Here is a 23181-nt window from a genome sequence, read left to right on the forward strand (position 1 = left end):
AGTGAAAGCAATTAAAAAGCTATCAGTGCAAGCGGAGGAGAAAACATTTCCTATTAGATTGCAAAGTTGACCACCGGCCGCAGGAGTGATGAAAACGTTGTTAGCGGGCGCCACGCTGTTGTTCCAGGCGGCTTCGGCGACCATTACCGTGCCTTCTACCCTCTCTCTCGAAGAAAAGCACAGCAGGCCTGGTCATCTGTGCGTCCCTGAACAAAGCGCTGACATCCTTTGCTTTCCCCCCCCAAAAAAACTTCTACTTCCATCAAATCAGTGACGGGTGTTACATTTATTGGCATGTTTGTTCAGCAGAGCAGCTCATCCGCGCTGACAAAGCCCACGCCTGCAGCCGACGACGCTCGCTCGGGGCGCTAATGTTGGGGGCGGGGATTTTGTCAATTAAAACCCATCACTTTAACAGGCACGTTTACAAACATCTAAGAGATTAAGGTGATTTTTTTTTTTTTTAGTTTGTAAATAAATTTAAAATAAAAAGTTTTGAAAATGAAGAAAATGTGCGGGGTCTGAACGCTGAATCATTCTAGAGCGGAACTGATTCGCAACAAACGCACGGCAAGGCGGGTTTTTCGAGAGTTCTCCGGTCGCCAGTTAAGCTCCGTTCGATATCATTAATTCGTTTACTATCCATACCACTCGCCTCCTGCAGTCAGGGTCGTGCAGGACCCCATCCTGGCTGTCATTGGGCAAGAGACGGGATTCACCCCGGACCGCTCGCCACTGGATGGAGGGCCACACATAGAGACATCCAACCATTCACCCACTCATTCAAAGGTCACAGAGAGACAACCATTCACCCTCATCTAACACAACCATTAAGGCTTTCACGGAAATCTCATATGGACAAAACTGCTCACTCTCATTCATAAGTCAGAGGCAATCATTCACCCTGTTATTCCCATATCACGCAGATATACAGAACCATTCAGCCTCTTTTTCATTTCGGGTGCTTATGCAGCCCCATGTGCCCTCAATTGGCGCTTGGGGACAAATAAAGAGATTCTGGTTCGAAGGTTATAAAGAGACCTCCAACCATTCGTCCACAATTCAGGGTCTCCAGTGAACCTCCTGCATGTGTTTGGACTGTGGGAGGAACCTGGGGAACCCTGAGTAACTCCACACAGAAAAGCCCGTCTATGGGAATCCATGCACGGACCTTCTGGCTGTGAGTCGGAGGTGCTAACCTCTGCGCCACCGTGCCGCCCTTCATTCCAATTTATCCAACTGAACTCAACCACTTGTTTTGACAACAATATTCTCCTTTGGTTTGGTTTTGTTTCATAAATATGCAAACAAATTGAATGTGTTGCTGCGGACAAAATCTAATGTGGCTGCAAAAGAACAAACAAAGACAGAAATCTGAATGCGAAGGAAGCTGAGATAAAATACAGGAAAAAAAATCTAAAACAATATCTGAAAGCCTGCATCTTAAAATTCTGTTCACTGAAAATATAACTGTTGCATGTTTATTAATGGAACAATAAAATACAAACATTTGCTAAAAACAAAATGAACAAGAACAATAATGTTGTGGTGAGATATAATGGAAGAAAACACATGGTAAATAGAGTTAAATAAAATGAAGTTGAATCAAATTAAATTAAAATTCAATAAAAACAATGTGACGTTGGAACAAATAAGGATTTATCTTATCAATGCCACACAAAGCTTCGCAACTCAACAGATATACTTTATGTCTACATACACAATTACAGTCCGACACACACACACACACACACACACACACACACACACACACACACAGTCGTAGTTTTCTGACACTCGTCATTCAAACGTTTGAGACACATCCCTGAAAGGATTACCGTTCCAAAGCTCTAAACTCGCAGAAATCCCACTTTCCTCTAGAAATATCCCACTCAGCTCCCCTGACCCTGGCGGTATTTTCCAAGAGCCCGCTGTCAGGGGTTAAAAGCACCGGCCTCCTCCCACAAACTACCAACTCCTACCGCCTGCGGAGTAATTGGTGTCCACATCGACGGTGTGTGTTACAGAGTTTACGTCTGTTTATGAGAACTGGAATCGTGTTGTCATTAAATCCCAGTTGGCTACAGCCACTGAGTGGGGGTGGGGGGGGTCTCGGGTGTAAGCTGTGGAACCAGATGGAGAGCCGTGAAAAGTCCCCCGCACATCTGTTTGCGAGGACGATGGATCAGATTAAAGAGGCCACGGAGTGTGTACATATACACACACACACACATACACATAACTCAACGGCGTTCCTTGACTGTGATTTCAAGCGTGTGTGATAAACAGGTTGACAAATGGAAAATAAACGGAGGAGAGAGCGGCGGCGCTTTGGTACATCCTCCGGAAGGTCGTAGCGCTTAGTTCCCCTCCACGCCCCCCGAGGGGATGAGCGTGACCACAGCGAAGGGCAACATCATGAGGAGCCCTCCCTGTGGCGACTTCCTCCATCCCCTGCAGTCATGAGCAGAAAAAGGCCACCATGTAGTAGCTTGTGGTGCATGTGGACATGTGTGGATTAAAACTGGTTGTTAATTACAAGTGGGGTATTCATTCGTTTATTCATTAGCTACACCGTTTATGCTACGCTCGGGGTCGTGTGGAGGTGCAGGAGCCTAGAGGCGGGTTCCCCCTGGGTCAATCACAGGGCTACATTTGGAGACATGCAACCATTCACCCTCTCATTTTCACCTCATGTACACAAAAAAGTTCACCCTCTCATTTACACGTCAGAGATGTACAACCATTTACCCTCTCATACACACATAATTATAGACATACCATTCATTCAGTCATTCTGACACAACAAATAACCATTCACCCTCTTATTCACACGTCATACAGACATACTTTCATTCACCGTCTCATTCACACATAATTATAGACACAACCTTGTTTTGTAGACAAACATATGCACACCTTCTCATTTGCAGTCATATAGACATACAACATCTACATGTAAAATATTTTTTCATACTCTTGTGCACTCCTTATCTTTCACTTAAGACCTTAAGGCACTTTATAGTTTTCACTTGTTACTTAAGACACTTTATAGTTTATTTGTATTTCTTATTCTCCCCCTTTTTTTTTCACTGTTTATACAAATTTCTACTATTATTTATTATTGTTATATTTTTCTTGTAACTCTGGCACAATTTCCTTCGGGATAAATAAAGTTGTTCTTATTCTTATAACTATTCACCCTTTCATCCACACTTAATTATAACCAACAACATTCACATGTCCTGGCAACGTAAGAGTCTCCAGTGAACCTCGCGCACGTGTCTGATCCGTGAGAGGGACCCTGAGGAACCCTAGGCAGATACGGGGAGAACATGGAGCCTCCACACAGAAGAGCCTCCAGTGGGAATCTCACCAGGAACATTCTGGCTGTGAGGGGGACGTTCTGATCTCTGTGCCGCCCTCACTTAGACTATCAAGAATAGAATAAGATCCCGGTCTCCCTTGTAAACCACCTTTTCACTCACCTTATTGACCGCTGATTAAATCCTTCCTCTGACTACTTATTGTCCAATCATAGCCTAGCAACTGTAACCAGGCGCAGGGGGCACACAACGTCGAATAACTCATCGCCCTGGTAACAGAGAGACTCTCTTTATGATAGAAAGATGAAGTTTTGTTCCCGTAATGCTTTGTCAAAGACTAGGAACAGACCTAGTGTCGGGTGGAGGCCTCTCAGCTGGTGGAGCCCTCAGCAACTGGTGAAAGTAAAGGGGTAGAGACAATGAATGAAAGAATAAATAGAAACACAAGAGTGCCGAAGAATAAATTAAACAGATCTTGTCTCAATGCTTCGTTTGGATTAGCATCAGCTCTGCCTCACTCTTGAGTATTAATCTTTACCAATATAGGCGGGATCAACACTCGTGTTGGGTCTTATCTTCATCTCCAACAGCTGTTCCTCCGCCGTGTTTGCGCGTGATGATTGTTATTTTGATGTAGGAGATGGGACGGTTGAGGAACTGAACAAAGACATGTTGAGGAAAAACCTGTCTGCTTGCAAGGCGGCGGCGGCGGCTCTGTCTGCTTAAAGAAAGCAGGCGTGGAGACGTGTCCGTACAGTTGGCAGGCAGGCAGCAGATGGACAGCGATGAAAAATGTAAAGGCTGTTTCTAAGAGGATCTGTTAAGTTGGAAGTGCGGGCCAGTTTCCATGGTGAGCCACGTTAATCGGTCGGTCCTTCGCACGCTGGCTCGAGGCATTAACAGAGGAAAACCGTCCCGTTACCCTGACCCGCCGTTAAATCCACTCCCCCGTGAGAGGAGTGAGATGATGAGCATCACTCCGTAATTTGCTATTTTCGCTATCGGGTCCGATCACCCTCGTCCAGCACGGACAACTGTCAGGTTCTTCTACAGTATGGAGTCCCTTGTAGAAAGTACGTTGGGGTAATTGAGCGACGGGTTGCTTTTTGCATCGGCTCCAACAATGGAGGATCACCTCCCGCATTGAGGTCATCTCAGACATCAGGTTAGAGAAAGGCATTCCAGAAGCCAGGACTTCTCTTCCGTTACCTGGACTCTGCAAGTCGACAGCCACCGCCGCCTCCTTCTTCTTCTTCTTCTTGCTGCCCCTTCAGGGGTCACCGTCGTCTATCATCTCCCTCCATCTGACCCTTATCCTCTCCAACACGCCAACTACTTTCATATCATCTTTCACTAGATGCTGCAGAAAAGCAACAAATGAGCTTCACGTCGCCTCCACAAACACAAATATGAATGTGGAAATTGGCAGTGGGTGGAGAAATAAATATCTGAAAGTGAGAAAACTGTATTTGAAACCTGAAGGAGCCTCGGATGATATCCAGAGACGTTTGGTGAAGAACTGCAGAGCAGGCCTCCTTCAGCTGCGTACAAGGTCTGTTCTCTGCAGAACCCTGGAACCCACTGAGTTGCAAAGTAAAAGGGAGATGACGGGAAAATTGACAAAACAAACTGGAGCCATTTAAGTAGTAAGCGGCACAGTGTATTTTAAATTATGGGATGAGGGTCGAGGACCTGGGGGAGATCTTACAGAGGAACATCAGTAACCATGAGGAAAGATCTGGAGGAGGTCGGCTGGGGGTCGGGGATCTGTTCGGCAGCTCCAGAGCTGGTTCCTCAGCTTTGCTCATTTTGAAAACATCCTCATTAAGTAAAGCACGTAAGTGTCTGGGTGAACACCTGTTCACTCATTCATTGTCTATAACCCTTATCCTGCACTGTGATTCGGGGGAGGGGGCGGAACCTATTCCTGCTGCCGTTGGCCAATGGGCAGGGTCCACCCTGGACCTGTCAATCAACAATAACCATAGACACGTGCAACCATTCACCCTCTCATTCTCGTATCAGGTAGACATACGAGCATTCACTCCCCGAATATATGCAACCATTCACTGCTCATATAGACAAAAACATCCATCCTCTCATACACACATAATTATAGAGCTATACAACCATCAACTGTAATTCAAACACAATAAAGACAACCATTCACCCTCTCATTCAGATGTCATAGATATGAAACATTCACCCTCTCATCCAAAGGCCATAAGGACACACGCAACCATTTACCCTCATTCTCGTGTCACGTAGACATACAACCATTCACCCTCTCATTCAAATGTCATAAAGACATTAAACCGTGACCTTGTGTCACGTTAACATGCAACTATTCACCTTCTCATTCACCCTCATTCAAATTTCAAAGACAAACCATTCACCCTTTCAATCATACATCATATTAACGTTCACCCTCTCATTCACATGAGATATAAACAAGCATTCACGTTCTCATAGAGATACAACCATTCACCCTCTCATTCACACATATGGACAATTCGCGGTCTCCACTGAATTTCCTGCATGTTTCTGGACTGTGGGAGGAACCCTGAGGAATCCCACGAAGACACGGAGAACATGGAGACTCCACACAGAAAGGCCTGCCTGTGGGAATCCAACCGGGGACCTTCTGGCTGCGAGGCAGCTGCACTCCACCTTCGCCGTATCGTTTTGTTTTCCAACTTAGCCCCTCGTGGGCTCCACGTACCGGAGAAGCAGCTGTTTTTGGTCATTGTGCTTCAAAGCGGCTTCTCTCCAGCCTCTCCTCGGACCTTTAGCGGATAACAAATTGCTCAAATTCTGTCTGATACTCAAATCGTTACATCTGGAGATTAACTACCACTGTGGTTCTTTGATAGCAGGTCAAAGGCACAAGCCCGTAGTTTCGGGAAATCGGGACAAAGTCTGCATCCTTAACCGGCGTTCATAATCCGGGGAACAGTAGGGCTTGCTGTTCTTTGTCTCCAGAAAGAGGAATCTCGTCACAATTCATGTGGGGACGTGAGGACATCTAACGCGACTGGCTGGATATCAGGCGGCCTAAAAAGCAGAATATATCTATATCCTTGTTCTCCAAAATTCAAACTCGATTTTAATTAGAGGGGTACGAAAAAAAGAAAAAAAAAAAAAAAAAAAACAGCAGATGGGTTTCAGAGGCCTTAGGGGCGGCGAAATCAAGTGAAGCGTGTGTGTATGTGTGTGTGAGATCTGGTAAAGACTGCATGTCAGATGTCGTGGGATGGAAGCGCAACTCACAAAGTCTCACTTAGCAAAAAGCGACGTGGCGAATGGTTCCCGGCTTTTTACGGCATTACGGGGAGGGCGTACAACTAATTCCTTCCGTCTCGGGCGCCGTCTTCCGCTTTGCCGCTGTCACGATAAGCAGACACACTCCAGGTGGACTGGAGGTTAAAAAAAAAAAAAAAAAAAAGTTGTTTTTTTTTTTTTTTTAAAAAAACCATTGCATTTCGCTTTTGCAGTTCATCATCTCACATTTTTTGGGTAACAGAAGAGCAGAATCGCCGGTGTGCAACGGGGAGAGAGACAGACAGAGATGGGATCGGGGTGATTAAGTAGTTCAACCACGGCTACATAGAAGATCAGCGAGAGGGCGGTCAGGCACCGAGTCGACAACAAATCAGGGGGCGAGTTTGGTTGGAGGCCACGCTTTCCCCACGTCTTCTGCATGTGTTTTTTTGCACACCTGAGTTGGGGGAGGGGGAGAAAGGCAGATTTTATTCAGATGGCTGACGGCAGAGTCTGCTGGAAGGGGCTGATAGAGGGAGTGAGATGGAAAACAAACAGAGGGGAAAACAAGAATACACTGATATGTCTCTGAGTTTCATGTCACTGCGTCTGACCGGGCCTGTCGTCCTCCTTCCAGAGTCCCTTTGTTAATCAGTTTTCTTCTTTTCGGGATCCTTCTCCGACGATTCTCCCTCCTTCTCCCACCCGTCGGGTCCCTCCAGCTCGGCAGCGCCTTGCCTCTCCGCCTCCTCGTCCGCCTCCTCGTCCTCCTCCTCGTCCTCTTCGTCGGTCAGGCCCTCCCGCTTGGGCGCGTCCGCGTCGTCAGAACCGTCGTCCGTCTCGGCCGTGCAGATGCCGTAGCACATCAGGCTGATGACGCCCAGCGGCAGGCCGAACAGGAAGCAGCCCAGCAGCGGGGAGCTGCGGAACACCGACTTGAGGGGGGGGGGGGGGGGGTTAACAAAAAAAAAAAATTAGAATCAATAATTTTGCATAAAATGGTTAAAAACACGATAGGCATCGTGAACCGATGGCTAACACGCGGCGCATCAACCATGCAAAGCGCCCTGTTTGCTTTCATACGGCGCCAGCAGTGACCTTTTTTTTTTTGCAGATTTGATAGTGTCACTTGTATCAGCTGCGTCACGGGGGAATAGTATAGTATTTTTTCCAAAAACGTTATTTAGATTTCAATATGAGCACCTCCTGGTCCCTAACCCCTCCATTCAGACGAAGCACAGGCTGTGGAAGGAGTCCAGAAACCCGCGGGTTTTCTTTATTTTGCTCAAAGGAAATAAAACAAAGCCAGCCTTATCTGTGAGGTTCCAACATGCAGCAACCGTGGCTAATAATCCATCTTTACTTCTTTAATCCCTCTCAGGAGAGCGTGGTGCCATTGTGAAGCGAGCATCTGATATTGGGCGTGAAGTGGCGGATCTCTCTGAACGTCCGCTTTGCAAGTGAAAGTAGACTTAAATGAAGTGTCTGATTTGAAATTCTGGCACCGTGGCCGTTTGCATTTCGGCCCCGATTAGTAGAAGTTCTGCAGGTTAGCTTAACTAATAGCAAATAAGCTATTTCATTCTCAGTACTTTTGTTCCAGCCTGTGCTAAATGATTGGTTTTCCGTTGAACGGCCTAACCGCTGAGTCCTACCTTCTTATAGCCCCTTTTGATCTGCGCCGTCTGAGCTGAACCAAAGAGTGAAGGCTCGGGGTTAACTTCAAATACCAGCAAAGATAAACAATTATATACAGTAGCTGCCTGTCTGACAGATTCTAGCGGTAAACACAATAACCGAAGTGCGCTAATACAAACCGTGCTTCTGTGCATGCAAAAGTTGTATTTACTAAGGTGCTGGAAATGAATCAAGGCCATATTTATTCTGGTTGCGTGCAGACTTCTCCCTGGTACTGTCTGCACATTATACGTATTTTCTATTTATATAGCTTTGCCTTTGGAGGCACTGGCACAAATACATAATGGAGGTGTCGGCATAAATATACATATATACATATACATATGCACATACAGATATCTTGTATATACATATACATATATGTACAAATAAACATACATACACACACACACACACACATTTATATATTTTCTTTCGGCTTTTCCCTTCAGGGGTCGCCGCAGCGAATCAACCTTCTCCATCTAACCCTATTCTCTGTATCCTCCCTCACACTAACTACCTTAGTATCGTCTCTCACGATGTCCATAAATCTTCTTTGGTCTTCCTCGAGACCTCTTGCCTGGCAGCTCCAATTCCAGCATCCGTTTACCAATATATTCTCTATCCCTCCTCTGTACATGATATAACCATCTCAGTCTGGCTTCTCTGAGCTTCTCTCCAAAACTTGGAGAGAAGAGTCAGCTGGCCAATCCTGGAAAACAGCCACAACACTACACTCGCGCAATGTGCACCACTTTCCATCTCTAGTGGACCAGGAGAAAAGGTAGCAAGTCGGTGACTGACTTGTTTGGCCTTTACTAGATACTACTTGGGAGATGGTGCACGTGGATGGGACTTGCACAGGTCTATTATGCAAGGGGCTCTAAAGAGGTGGACCACCTCTTTGAGATCCTTGGTAACATGGAAATGGGTACACAATGTGAACACCTCTGGCTGTGAGTCACTGGGGATAATGTGAGGGGGTGGCAAGGTGCTACCTATCTGCTTTGTGTCATTCGGAGGAACACTGGGTACAAAGAAGGAATAAGCAGGGGCAGGCAGGTTCACCTTCTTCTCCTGAATCTCTCCACCTTCAGTGTCTTTTTCTCGTCCCTGAAAAATTGCTTGAGTTGTAAAGTCCGAGCTGCGCGTCCGGCAGCGTCCCGGTAAAATGTTTTATTTTTTGCTCCCAGCGGAAAAATGTAAACACGCCGCCGCCATTTGTCGTCCTCTCGCTTCGTTTGCAGACCTGACTCTCGGGGGGGACTGGGTTTGGAGGGGAGGGGGGATTGGACATTTTCTTCCACAACTGACTTTGTTTAACAGACGGTTTGCGACAACGATGAAGAGGACGTCTGCCAGGGCTCTGACCAAACCGTGCTACCTTAACTACAACGCGGTGTACTCTGACCGGAACGCCAACTCACCATGATTGTGGATCTGGCATCAAACGCCACACGCTTGATCCTCTGAATCATACCGTCGCCTCCGTAGGCCTGCAGGGGAACACACAGTTGGGTGAATACCTAAATATCAAGTAGATTAAGGTGTTTCATCGCCAGCATCACTGTTAAGCGGAAAGCATTTTGTAAAAATGGCAACAACACAACAAAGATAAGATGCTGGACCTCTGGTGTCGACCACGATGGAATAAATGTTATTTCTGAATTTCTGTTGTGTCGGGTGATTCATCAATATTATTCGGATGCAGGAAAGGGATGCGGCCTCTGCTTATACCTTGTGAGGCCTCGGCAGTTTGAAATGTTTTTAAAAGGTCCGGTTTATCAGCGGCGTTCTCCACCAATGTGTTCAGTGCTGGATTGCAACCAGACACTGTGTGTCTTTAGTGAGGCGAAAGATAAAACAGAAAAAGAATCAATTCTAAATACTCCAAGGGCAGAAAAACGATAAAAATGTTAACTGGCGCATTTTTTTTTTTTTTTTTTTTTTTTAAAAAGGAGGAGAAGGAGACACCGCCTGTCATTCCTGTCTACTCACGATTGCTTCATGTTTCATGCATGGATAAATTCGCCCCCCGCATATGTTCAGTGCTCCTTATGGACTCGCAAATCAGCCGCCAGCTGGAGCTCTGCACCGATAGGGCAAGAAATAAGGAACCGAATTGGAGGAATGATGAAGACACGTCGTATCTCATACGGCCAAAGAGGTGAGGAGTATATTTAGGATACACGCTACGAAATTAAATTCTAACGGTACACGTTTTGCTTGAGCAATCGAACGCTTCTAATGATGTGCACCTACTGTCTGGAGACCCCTGCCTGCAGCTGGAAGACGTTTAGGGAAAAAAAAAAAAGAACTGATTTGCTTATGACTTCATGCACGTGGTGCAGAGGAAGCGGGTGACGTGTCTGTCCAAACAGATTAGAGCGCACAACACAATATAGAGTCATGTACTAATCTCCCTGTTTGCCTTGGAAGACAGAATCATTGTGGATAATCTGTTCAGGAGGGAGAGTAATATGAAATCTAAACATGCAAAAGAAGATTGCAAAAATACATCCCCTGGTGAAAAAGGTTTTTTTTTTTTTTTTTTTTTCTCCCCTGCCAGGGCGACTTAAAATGCATGGCGACGTAGCTGATTAATGAAGACCACCGGTGTGATTGCGATGGCTACAACGCGCGGGGAAGGGAAGAAACGGAGGCTGGACTGAGCTGAATACACAAGCAGGGAGCAGGGCGGAGCGGAGGGAGGGAGGAGGGCGTCCGGACCTGGGCGGAACCGTTCAGAACGCCATTGATGAATTGGACCAGCTGCTCCACGGTCTCCACCGGCTCACCGGGCAGGAAGTACTGCTCGTTGGATGTGTTGAGGATGATAACGGAGGGCACCATCACCTCGCTGGGGAAGACAAAAAAAAAAAAAAAAAACAGTTTTTGAAATCTTCCCAACCTCGGCAACTTGGACGAATGTTATTCAAGTGCATCGGTACATTAGAAAGCGTCGTGCTTTCAGGGGTCAAACTGTAGCACGGAGAATACAATATAGTGATAAATAAATTATTTGTGTTGATATAATCTTTTACGGTTCCCCCTGTTGGGCATTCTTTAAAAAGACATTTTATCCACAGGAAGAAGAATTATCTCACACTTTTCCTACGTCTCATATGCCAACAGTGTGGGTTCTGCAGCAAAGCATCATGGCTTTGTGTTGCCCAGTCGGAGAAACACTCACAAGTCATATGACCAAAGGACAGAAGCGCAAGAACCTCCAAAGACATATCTATACACACCAAGTGTCCTCCAGCTAACTTTAGCAGACAAACTGGAAAAAAATGTTTGTTTTTTTAAAAACTGGAGTAAAACAAAAGAAGGACACTTTTTTTGTTTTATCACATTTAGATAAGTTATTTTGTGCCTAGGCGCGCACACACACGCAGTCCATCTCGATGCTGCCACCTCAGATCCCTGCAGTGTTACTCAAACCAGCAACAAATTGCACACACGCGCACGCGCGCACACACGCGTATCCATCAACGTCCCGGCCCACCACTCAGCTGAGATCGGGAGGGCAAACACACACGCCCATGAGGCAGGAGGCAGAGACGTCGCCGCCTCGCTGCTTTGTTCCGCTGAGTTCTGCAATTGCACAGAGGCGGGCGGGTAGGTGGACACACACACAAACACATACGCACACACACACACACACACACACCTGATGGCGAATTTCATCAGATAACCAACAGATGGCACTTATTTAAGATAAATATGGATTAGCCTCCTCACCTGCGCCGGGGTTTCCCGCCCACAAGTGACGGCACACACCATCACACCTGGCAGACAATGGACGCTTTGATTTGGGCGGGTAATTAATTTCTGTGCTGGATCAAAAATAGCAGCAACAGATTGGGCCTTTTAAGGAATGCTCTTAATCCTGCGATGTGCTGCATGAGATCCTAATGTCCTTGCGTCTCGTGCTAGATTTTCAGCGGTCGCCTGTCGGCTGGAGGCTGCAGTAAAGACGGCCCTCCGGTGCTAGGCCGCTGCAGGCAGCGTTTACTGTTTCTGGACAGATATTAGAAAGCGTACAGAATATTTGATGACTTATTTATATCAACTATAGCTGCTCTCTCACGGAGGGGAAGTTTTTGCAGTTCCCAGAACCCTTTCAGGAACGAGGCTGCTTCTTCATGGATTGGGACAGCAGAGGAACCAGGGACCATTGACCTTCAGTTCCTAGAACATTTTAGCTCCTAATCCAAAGCAGGTTTGATAGGAGCCCATGGGAAGTAGTTGCTTGGTGAACTTATAAGAAAGCATAGCAGATACCTCTTACTGAACAAGGAGCACTCCACTTTTAAAAACTATTGCAGTCCCTGGTCGGCTGTTTTCTTGGACGGAAGCAGCAAGAAATGGAGTGTTGAAGAGGTCCAAGCTCTTCTGGCCTGCTATGCCTCAGAGGAGCTTCCAGGCCTCACAGAGGAACACCATTTTGGCCAGAATAAGTACGGCATTAGCGAACGGCTAATGCGGTTCTTCTCAGGGAGAACATAAAAACACTTAGTCCACGGTTCAATTCCCACCATGCAGAAAATGAACGCAGTGGCAGCTTCCACCCACGGTTCCATTGGAACTCGTGTGATGTAGGTGATTGGTGGAAGTCATAAGCCACGGCCATTGGCAGATACTTCTTCCAGACCATTCGCAATTTTTTAGAAATTATGATGGTCAGTGCTCAGATATTTTCTCAGGGGATGGAGTGATGAAGAGGTCCAAGCCCTTCTGGACTGCTACACCTCAGAGGGTTTTATAGAGGAATATCTATATTTTGGCCAGAATATGTGTGGCGTTAGCTAACGGCTTTGGAAGGATTCAAGTAAAATGGGGATTTTCAGAGTGTGATTTTAAAGAACATGCTTGTATTCTAGATACAGCAAATAACACCGGTTAAGTTAGAGCATCACAGCTGACCTTGGCTGTGTGTGTGTCTCACACACGCACGTAATAGTAAAGAAGACCAGCTCAAAAAATTGCTTTTTTAGGACTTTCAAAACACCCGATCGTACATCACGGGTAGATAAACCTGGGCGTCGGGCCAGGGCTGGTCAGCGAGTTTCCGTGACGAATCACGTGAGGGAAGAAGCAGGAACATATCGCAGCCGAAGGCCGGGCCGTCCTCGGCCGAAGAAGCTATCATCGGGAGGGTTCATTTCACACTTTTCAGTTTTCAGGCAGCTGTTAACACCCCATAATACGACATGACCTTTCTAACCTCTACTGGAAAATCTCATTATGATATTAAAAAAATAATAATCTTCACAAGCAAGAAGCAGATGTAGATGTTTTAGATGACGCACACTCGTCTGGTGTCCTTTTCCCCCGTGTCTGCCATAGTTCTGTCCTTTGAAAAAGAAATAGATTTGACTCGGTGACTACCTGCGATGAAAGTTTAATGGCAAACAACAACATGCCCTCGTTCTGCCTCTCTGCGCTTTGTATTGAATAGCGGGTGGGAAGGGGGGTGGCATAACGGTACTGCCCGAACAGGGTGTGTAGGAGGCGCTGTCAAATATATGTGTAATGTGGACAGCCTGTGTTGATGGTTTGAAATCCTGCAAAAAAAGAGGGAGGTTCATTTGGGATTGTGATAACCGGTCTGCAGCGACATGACCCCCCCCCCACATGCAGAGAACGAGCCATTAAACTGAAAAGCAACTTTCGGCTACTCCGCAGCCAGACCTGACCAGACCTGATGGCTTCCTGTCCTCTTCCCCTCCTCCCCGGTCTTCCTCCAGACCTCCTGCCTGGCAGCTCTAACCTCAGCTTTCTTCAACAAATACCTTCACTATCCCCCCCTCTGTGCACTGCCAAACCATCTCAGTCTGACACCTGACATGGATTAATTCCTGATCCTCTCCATCTTTATCCTTCCCAAAGAGGAACCTCCACATCTTCATCTCTGCTTCCTGCCTTTTCCTGCACGACTGTCTTTAATTAACCACCATTTTGAACACCTTTAACACAATTAAACTGAACAATTGGGAATAAAAAGCACTTCTGGTGGATCGGACCTCCAAGGAGGGTCTTCTCCTCTGCATCGGTGAGTCTCTGCCACCTGGTCTGGTGCAGTTTGGGACATTTTGGCTCTTTAACGCCACTCCCATCCTTACACTAGCCCAGGAAAAGAGTCCTCACTCATGATCTCACAGCTCATCTGTAAATCTTAAGACCGTCACTTTTGGATCCCGGGTTTTCTGGAGCTCTCCGCTGTTTGTGTGTTTGCATCGGCCGACATGTGCCCGATGCGAGAAAAACCGAGGGGGGGCCTTACGCCAGACAGACTGCTGCCAGAACGGGGGATAAAAAGCCATCAGATTTATTTCCACGGACGTCCCAAGGGAGGGGATTAGTGGACATTGACAGGCAAGGATTTCATTCCTCAAAGGAGGGCAATTAATCCTGTGCTACAGAGTCCAAATTCAGTGCCGTAAAGCCGAGTGAAATACATATTGTACGCACTAGGAGAAAATCAGGAAGGCTAATCTTCTCATTTCAATATCATCTGTCTAATTTAGGCCACGTACAGGGTGTCGTTATTTCGTTGTTTTGTTTTTTTTAATCCAGCATCCGATGCCACTTCTGTTCTCCACACGTCACAAAAAAAAAAGTCTTCCTGTAATCTATTACAGATCCTCAAACAACCATTTAAAAAAAATAAAAGATTATCGGAACACGTATAATTAAATGTTGTACAACGTCGTAGGCGGAAACTAGACACAAGAATGTCTGCAGTTCCTCTGTGCCGCGACGTTAGCGAGGATCTAATTAAAAGTGTGGGATGTCAGTTTGCAGGACCTCACCGAGCGCGACACCTCCGTCAGCCGGCCCCGGCCCGAGCACAAATCTGTGGCGGCGGGGCTCGCCGCGTCATTAGCGCCGGCCTCTGACAAGCCATTAAAATCTCACGACTAGCATGGATCTAATCCTCGCATATCCTCTTAAGCGCAGTCCTCACACTCCGGCTAGCCGTTCCAAAACGTACAGAAAGTTTGTGCAACTACTGAATCCTGATGCACCAACTAGATAAAGTCACTCACCCCATCACCAGGCTGTTGATGTAGCTGTTCCCATCCATGTGGCCAAACTGGAAGTCTCTGTTGACACAAGACAGAATAAGTTGCAAGACTTGTGCTTACACATTGCACAACTGAGCAAACCGCAATGCCAACATTACTCCATAGTAACATAAGAAACCACCGTTTTCCAGTGATGAGAGACTGGGATTTTAGCAACTGCAGGGGGGGAAAAAGAAAAAAAAAATCCCCTAAAGCTCCATCACCCTCATCTTTTCTACCTCAGAAAAGGACTCGGGTGATTTATCTTCTAAACGATGAAGCTGGAGGAGGTTTTCCATTTGTATCTGGTTGTACAGCACCGTGTCAGAGTGGGGGGAGGGGAGGCGCTCTGGGAAAGACTGATTATGGCGACTTATACATATATATTATCTTCATATTGATTCATGCATACATCCACAGCGCCGGTCTCCTGGGTACTGAACAACACTGCCTGAGCTTAAATCAATGCCATGATTATGAAGAGACGGAACTATATAATAAATCCAGCAACAGCAATATATAAAAATCAAGTGTTAGTCTGTGATAATCTCGTTGACAATAGCAGGACGGCCGGGGGAATAAAGCTCATCGGAAAGTAAGACAACTTCAGGACACAATTTACGTGGCAAGGACTGATCCCTTGGAGGGAACTGTAGGAATATAAATTAAAAACCAGGATCCAAAAGGTGACACGCTGACATTTCATTGCTCCCGATGGGTTTAGACTCCCTTTTTATGATTTGCCAGCTCAAAAACGACAAACATCTACAAGACGCCAGATTCCATGTGTTGTATGCATATGTACATAAACACATGCACACACATAAGTAGACACATACAAGTGTGTGTGTGTGTATACTACATTTATAGAAACACACACACACACAAATGTAGACACATACAAGCGTGTATAATCTCTCTATATATAGATATACATACTATATATATATCTATATATAGCGATATGTAGATATAGCAACATACACATATGTATATACATATACACACATCAAAAAATTTGTTCCTGAACTACTCATCCAATATTTATTGCTTATCCTGCAGCCAGGGTTGCACCACACGCACGCACGCACGCACACACACAACTATTCGTTTCTTCCAAATATGAATAGCTGAAGTAGATATTTGTTAAATGGACATTCAGTAGGCTCACTCGAGGGGGAATGGAATGTTGCATATTGTCTTACAAAGGTAGAACAGTAATTTATATGAATGTATTAATATTTTCCAGGGAAAGTAAATGTTTAAACTTTGAGGCTCAAATTGAGAATATATGAACTGCACTGTAATCTTGTCGAAAAGATAAAAGGGAGGTATTAAAGCACAAGAATAGTCCACAGAAAAAGAAAAAAAAACAAAGAACAAATGCAAATGTGAAAATTCATTGTCTGATAAACAGCGGGTTGTTTTTTTACACACACACACACACACACACACATACACACGCGCGCGCACGCGCACAGGCACACACACACACACACTTATAGCACATAGCAATTAGCAGATGGCTCAGGAAGTTAAATTATGTGTAATCTTGGCAAAAAGTGGTTCTCGTAACTGTCTAAATCACAGATATTTTACTATATGAATAGATGTCTATTAGGAGGACAGAGCAAACTGTTTCCTGCTGAGAACAGCCGCGGTTTATTATTTATCTAATGATCAAATACTCCTGAGTTTCTTCCCACCAGTTAATATGATCTGGGGAGCGCAACACACAGGGGTCCTTTCGAAGAATGAAAATGACTGATTCCGGTATATTTTTGAGCCATTTTTCTTTTTGGGAAGGCATGCTAAAAATACAGAGGGGTCAATGCAGGCTGAAAGCAAGCCTGACAGGAGATCATCAAATATCTCGTAGTTTGTTTCTTTTTTCGCTAACAAGATGGATGGTGCCATCGAGAAGCCTGAAGGCTCCACTGCGATTTGGAGAATTAGCACGGGGGCCAATGGTTTTCCAACATCCATCTAGAACAAATCCAATATCCACAGACCGAGGCATGAGCTTTAAAATAGTTGCACCATTGGACCAGGCTGAGTCCAGCTGACTCTTTTTTTTTGAATTCCTAAAAGTCCATCGATAATGACAGTCATACAGGGAAAACCCAAGAAACCATTCTACTAAAGTGTGGCCTCGCATGTGGCGTAAACGTTGGCCGAGGCTCCGTCCCAGCAAGTTCAGGATTTAGTAGCAATGACTTGGCTGGGGAGTCAGGGTGTACCAACAGCTGTGGGTCAGCACATCTAAATGGGTTTGGAGGAGAGAGATGTTTCATCATGGCAGGACTTGTCTCCTCAAGATGCATTGGACTTTTTGCAATGTCATACACTGTGCAAGATAAAACACACACACACGCACAGCAAAATCACAGCAAAAACAGAGCTGTCCTGAAGACAGTACAAACATACCCCACCTTTTGAGAGCACCCAAAGCCACTCCCGCAGAGAGTTTGTAATATTTTAATTCATTTAGATGCATTCATTATCTACATGACTTGTCCTTCAGAGGTAAGAGAGGGCCTGGAATTGACCCTGCGAGGACTGGGCCAGAGGTGGGACGCACCTGGAACTGGTTGCCTGTAAAGGGTCACATACGGAGGACCTAACATCACGCACACTGAGAGCATTTCATTATTCGTTCGTAATATAAAATGCTTGTCCTGCAGAAAATGGTCATGAAGTTGCCGGAGCTAATTCCGCGGAGCAAGGGACTGGAGGACTAGTGGAATATAGACATCTGCAAACGTTTCCTTGTACAGAAACGTAGTCATCAATTAACGTCAGGCTGAATCGGGAGAGCAGGAGGAGGCTGGACAACCTTGGCAAGCACGCAAGCTACGTTTACCTCCATTGAAAATGTAAGCGATTTGATACGGGTCCAGATGGCGCAAGAAATATCCGGTCTGCTCAATGGAGCAATAATCAACATATCGAAACCCTCCAACTGAAGAATTCAGGCTAAAGAGCAGCGACAAAACTCGCAATGTGGGTCTGGATAAATGCTACAAGGCTTACCGCATCAACCAGCATCAAGTCCTTAATACCCGGCCATTACCTCTGCTATTGACTCAAGGCATGGCCCCTGCCCCCAGTGGTGGAGAGGCTCCAGAGAGGTGTAATTACAAGTATCGTCTAGGTGTGTCAGAGCACCGCGGGTACCTCTGATCTCAGCGGGGATCTCAAACTCAGAAGTCTTCAAAAAAAAAAAAAAAAAAAAAAAACACCAGTGGGGTGTGTGGCTGACAGGTCTAATTGATGATAGGAATCTGTGTAATTCAATCAGTCCTTATGGGAACACGACGGAGGCTGAGACACTTTGATCACGGTGGCTCTTCATTCAAGTACGGTAATCTAGCCGATTAAGCAACATGGTCAATGACGGGGTGCCGCGCTGATTCTAAGCGCAACGTAATGATGCAAACGTGTGTGTGTGTGTCACTTTTTAATCGCTCTTTATAAATCCTTTAGAGTGCATCATCTTTTTCACCGCCTGCCTACCCGGGATGACGAGGGATAAGTGCACCCTTGTGAACGGCAACCACTTTTAATGGACGACACTTACACAGAACGCGTTTGCAGACGAGGAACCCTCCTCCAAACCTTCCTAAATCTCAATGCAGTGTACAAAGCCGGATCCAGGAGTTAAAATCCACATCTTTCCCCATCTCTACTTTAAATTACTAGTGCCGGCAGCAATTATAGCGACGTGAAGGAACAGTTTTTGTTCAGGCGATTTACGCTTGTGGCCATTAAATTTCTTCCTATCAGCTCCACTCATTGGAAAAAAGAAAAAGACAGAGTGAGGAAGTCATTCAGTGAAATAAACGTTCTCCAACTTATATGACTGCCGCCGTCAAAGAAAACCGCGCATTCATTTCCATCCTTATTCTGAGCGGCAAGAAGGTCCCTGGTTGGATCCCCACAGGTGGCCTCTCGGTGTGGAGTCTCCATGTTCTCCCCGTTCCTGTGTGGGGTTCCTCACGGTTCCTCCCATGAATGAATGAATTCCTATCTCTAGTCCTTGACCTATCTTAAGACACACTTTCCTGCTTGTTGAACAAGACACCAAACACGAATGCATCAGATCTAACGGCGGATGAGGCCGCCGTTTAGCCTTTCAGGACTAAATGTGCCACTTTTAACTTTAAGTTCATCGTCAGGTTGTTTTCTATCCCACATTCTCAAGGAAAGGGTGAAATGCATTTGACAGTATTTTGTGCTTCTGTCTGAACGGTCGAACTGGGTGTCAGACAAAATCACAAATGCTGTCAACAAACTAGCGGTGTGTCAATAACACACAAATTTGACCATATAGCTGAGGCTCTTTGCTGAGAGCCTGTCATGGCGGAAGCCAAAAACAGAATTTGCTTTGCGGTGCACAGCTCACCCGTAAAACCAGATCACGACGGGGAGAGAAGAAAAGGCACTCCGGAAAGAAGTGCACTTGGACAGAGTGATGCACGATCCCGCCTTCAGCTACAAGGATGTCATCGCGAGCCTGGACATCCAGCAAATAGCGTACAGATGACAGACATCTAGAAGCTAATTTCAAGATGGTCTCTACACTCTACTGCTAAATTCAAGACACTTCTGCAGGTTCGAACTAATAAAAAGAACAATAATAATCTCGCCAGAGCCCCAAATTGCATAACTTGGTTGGTAATCACTGACAAGTCACGACTGGACTCGGAACGATTCAGCCAAATGTCACTTGAAACTTAGTTGTTCTGTGATAAACATAGATATTCAACCAAAGAACGGCGGACCGTGACGATAACAATAAAAGGAGAGGTGGACGTTGTCTCAAAGGCGATACACCGTGGCGCCATCCAGTTGGCGATGCAACACAGAGATCCAGTCCGATCCCTCACACAACCTGAACCCCAAAATGAGCCTAACTATCTTCTCTGAGGTGCAGAAGCTACAAATACCAACGGCGTGTATGCTATATGAGTGTCATTTTTAAAGCAGCTCAGATGGATGATTGAATCCGATTTCAGTTGGACTTTTAATATGCGGAGGGGGAGCGAGCTTCGACTGGCAGCAGAAAGGAACACCTATATTTGGAAACTGACATTTTGCATGATTACCTTTGGACTGAACCTCGGAGGAAGAGAAAAACAATAAAACAGACGTGCCCGAACAAAGGTGTGAATGTTTGCAAGCAGTCAGACAACATTCCCCGGCGAGCGCTCTCTCCTGGAATATATGTATGAATTCCATATTCATCTTTGATCTCGCCATGGAGCTGAGCCTTACCTGTTAAAGTACTCCCTGTATTCCTTCGCCACCGTCTGAATCAGGGTCTTTAATCTAAAAGCAAAATGAGGAAAGAGTGTGAAAAATTCCACAAGAATTTTCGGTTCTGAAGCTTTTTCTTTTTGTGTGTCCCCCCCCCACCCCAGCCAATCACTGAACTTTGTGAGATGAGACAGCACTGAAGGATTGCGGTATAGACGTGCTTTCTTTTTTTTTTTCTTTTAAAACATCAAAGTTCTTCGTACCTTCCACTCTCCTCCGTGGGGTCCTTCTCATCGATGACTGCAATCGCTACCAATTTGCCTGACGGGGATTAAAAGGAAAAAAAAAAAAAAACACAATTACACACAAAGAAGAGAAGGTGAGAAAGACAAGATGCTCATCTGTCTCTGCATCCAGTGAAAGCCTTATTTATACGTTGTTCGAGCGTTAAATTCAACAGGAACAGGAAGTGGTCACTCTGGCACAACAACCATTTTCACTGAAAACCCAAAACGGCGTGGACTGTTTCAACTCCGCGTGGTTCGGGCTCAGGGCGGCCGGAGACCGGAGGTCCGCGGGGCGTTCTGAGGAGAGAGCCAGCTTGCCCCCTGCTGGTCACCAGAGGTGGTGAGGAGCGAGGCTGGGGCTTTAGAACGGCTCCAAATCATTTAACCTTGAAATGGGACCTTCTGGCAAGAGCTCAGAAAGAGGTGGATGATGGCAGGTCATGGAATAATTCATCTTTTTTGGGGGATTCACGGTTTGGAATCCCGCCAACTGAATTGTTGCGGCGTTGTGTCGTATTAACCGCGGTAATTCGAGTAGATGCACAGAATTGATGCCGTTAGAAGCTTAATTCACTTTATTTTCCTTCTTGAATGCAAAAAAACGGATCATCATTCATGGTTTGCGCTGATGTTATACGTTATGGTGATCGACGTTGATTTTTAATTCTAGGCCGTCTTTATTATTAATGACGAGGAGATGGGAATCCTCGTTGATGCGTATCGTGTTCCTGCATTAAGTCTCCCAGAGGAGAATCTGTCATTTCCACCCCGGAGACGAAAGAGACATTGGTGAAAGACGGGGGTCCACGGTTCTGGGAGGCCAGAACTCATGTCTGCTGATGAAAGACTTCTGGGGAAAACGACAGGAAGTGTACTGTTTTTGTTGTTTTTCCAATGAGGAACTGTTGTTAAATCCCTTGATTCAAATCCTGGGTCAAAAATCGATTTTCACGTTTAACGTGGTTGCGATCGATTATGACCTTACTTTTCTGTCTATCATTTCTTACGAGCGTGTTTTGCTGTGCTTCTATAGAGCACAAAGAAAGTAAAACAGAAGTTTGGGTCAATGGAACAGATTGTTTCCACCGCTCCGGCACAAGGCATTGCAAAAGGAATCCAAGCTGAAAGCCGTTCATGGAGACGGGGTTCATTTGCACTTCGACACGGGGCCGATATCTGCTGCCAATAGAGTTAAAATGTGTGACCAATGGGGCTTTGGAGCGCACAATGTTTCTCCGGCGGCTCCACTGAGCCCAAGAGCCACAACTCCCCACCTCAATACAACATCTTCCCAGATGCAGCTGGTTAGTTCTGTGTGGCACACGTCAATATTGTTCTTGTAAACTTCTGCTGCACGTGGGCACACAATACTGCCAAAGCTAACCGCTAGATGGGACCGACTGTTTGCAGAATCCAACCGCGGAGCGCCGCGGATCACATTAAGCTGCGAAATACCTCATCCGTCGTTGGAAAGCATAGATTTCCCTGCGCACAGTGTTCGTTTAGTTTGTATTGCACTCTCCAGCTGAAATTTCCTGTGGAGGGGCGGCAAAGGAGGAGGAGGAGTGGGTTATTTAAGTAAGTGGAGCCACATGGGAGTCAAAAAGATGTCAGGATATCGGTGTGAAAGTAAGAGCGATGTCCCGAGGGCGGCCGGTGAGTGAAGTTTCATTGCGGCTCGTGCCGTTGGAGGCTGAGAAATCTTATATCATTTGACCGCGTCGTTAAAAAGGTAAAACATGCCGTGTAGAGCGTCTGTCGAGCACCGTACCAGTCTCTCCCAGCTCATAAAGTGTGAAGCCGTCGATCGGGAGGTATCCCCGGAAGCGCTCCTTGTTCACCCACGCCGACAAACCGCCGTCCTCGTACTCTGCAAGCAGAATAATACACACACACATTGGGATTCGGCATGTCAGTCTCCTATGTTAAATGATACAGCGTGGGATCCACATGAATCCACAGATAGAGTGGGGGAAAGAAAAAAAAAAAATGTTGTCTCCTGTCCCAGACATCTGGAGGCAGCGCTTGGATAAGTCGGACGAAGCGAGGCGACCCGAAGACCAAAGTTTCCAGCCGAAGGAGCTGACAGGATGTTCATACTTGATGTCAAATATAGCCGGGACCTCATTATGAAATGTTAATAAGTTATCATAACCTTCCTGGTGGTACTGTTACAGTAATCACAAGGACACCAATGGCTTTTAACACGCTTCTTAAGCCCGGAGCCCCAAAGGAGTGTCACGATGAACAAGGCACTCTGAGCGCGGCCCCGCGGCCCATCCCGAAACCGTAACGACC

At 46.0% G+C, this 23181-nt stretch overlaps 1 protein-coding gene across 1 annotated transcript in view; it reads right to left on the reverse strand.

The window, feature by feature from the left end:
* Positions 1–4964: 4964 nt before the first annotated feature.
* Positions 4965–23181, reverse strand: part of tmx3b (thioredoxin related transmembrane protein 3b) — a 30393-nt gene continuing 12176 nt past the window's right edge. The window contains exons 10-16 of the mRNA XM_086150896.1: positions 22655–22753; positions 20860–20917; positions 20615–20668; positions 15320–15376; positions 10995–11124; positions 9692–9760; positions 4965–7522 (exon numbers count right to left, since the gene is read on the reverse strand). Of these exons, the coding sequence (XP_086007022.1) occupies positions 7235–7522; positions 9692–9760; positions 10995–11124; positions 15320–15376; positions 20615–20668; positions 20860–20917; positions 22655–22753 (755 nt within the window). The 3' untranslated portion in view covers positions 4965–7234. The remainder of the gene's footprint in view (positions 7523–9691; positions 9761–10994; positions 11125–15319; positions 15377–20614; positions 20669–20859; positions 20918–22654; positions 22754–23181) is intronic.

Source organism: Fistularia commersonii, chromosome 8 (genome assembly GCF_037954325.1).
Source record: "Fistularia commersonii isolate RoL2024-O1a breed Wild chromosome 8, RoL_Fcom_v1.0, whole genome shotgun sequence".
Classification (NCBI taxonomy): Eukaryota; Metazoa; Chordata; class Actinopteri; order Syngnathiformes; family Fistulariidae; genus Fistularia; species Fistularia commersonii.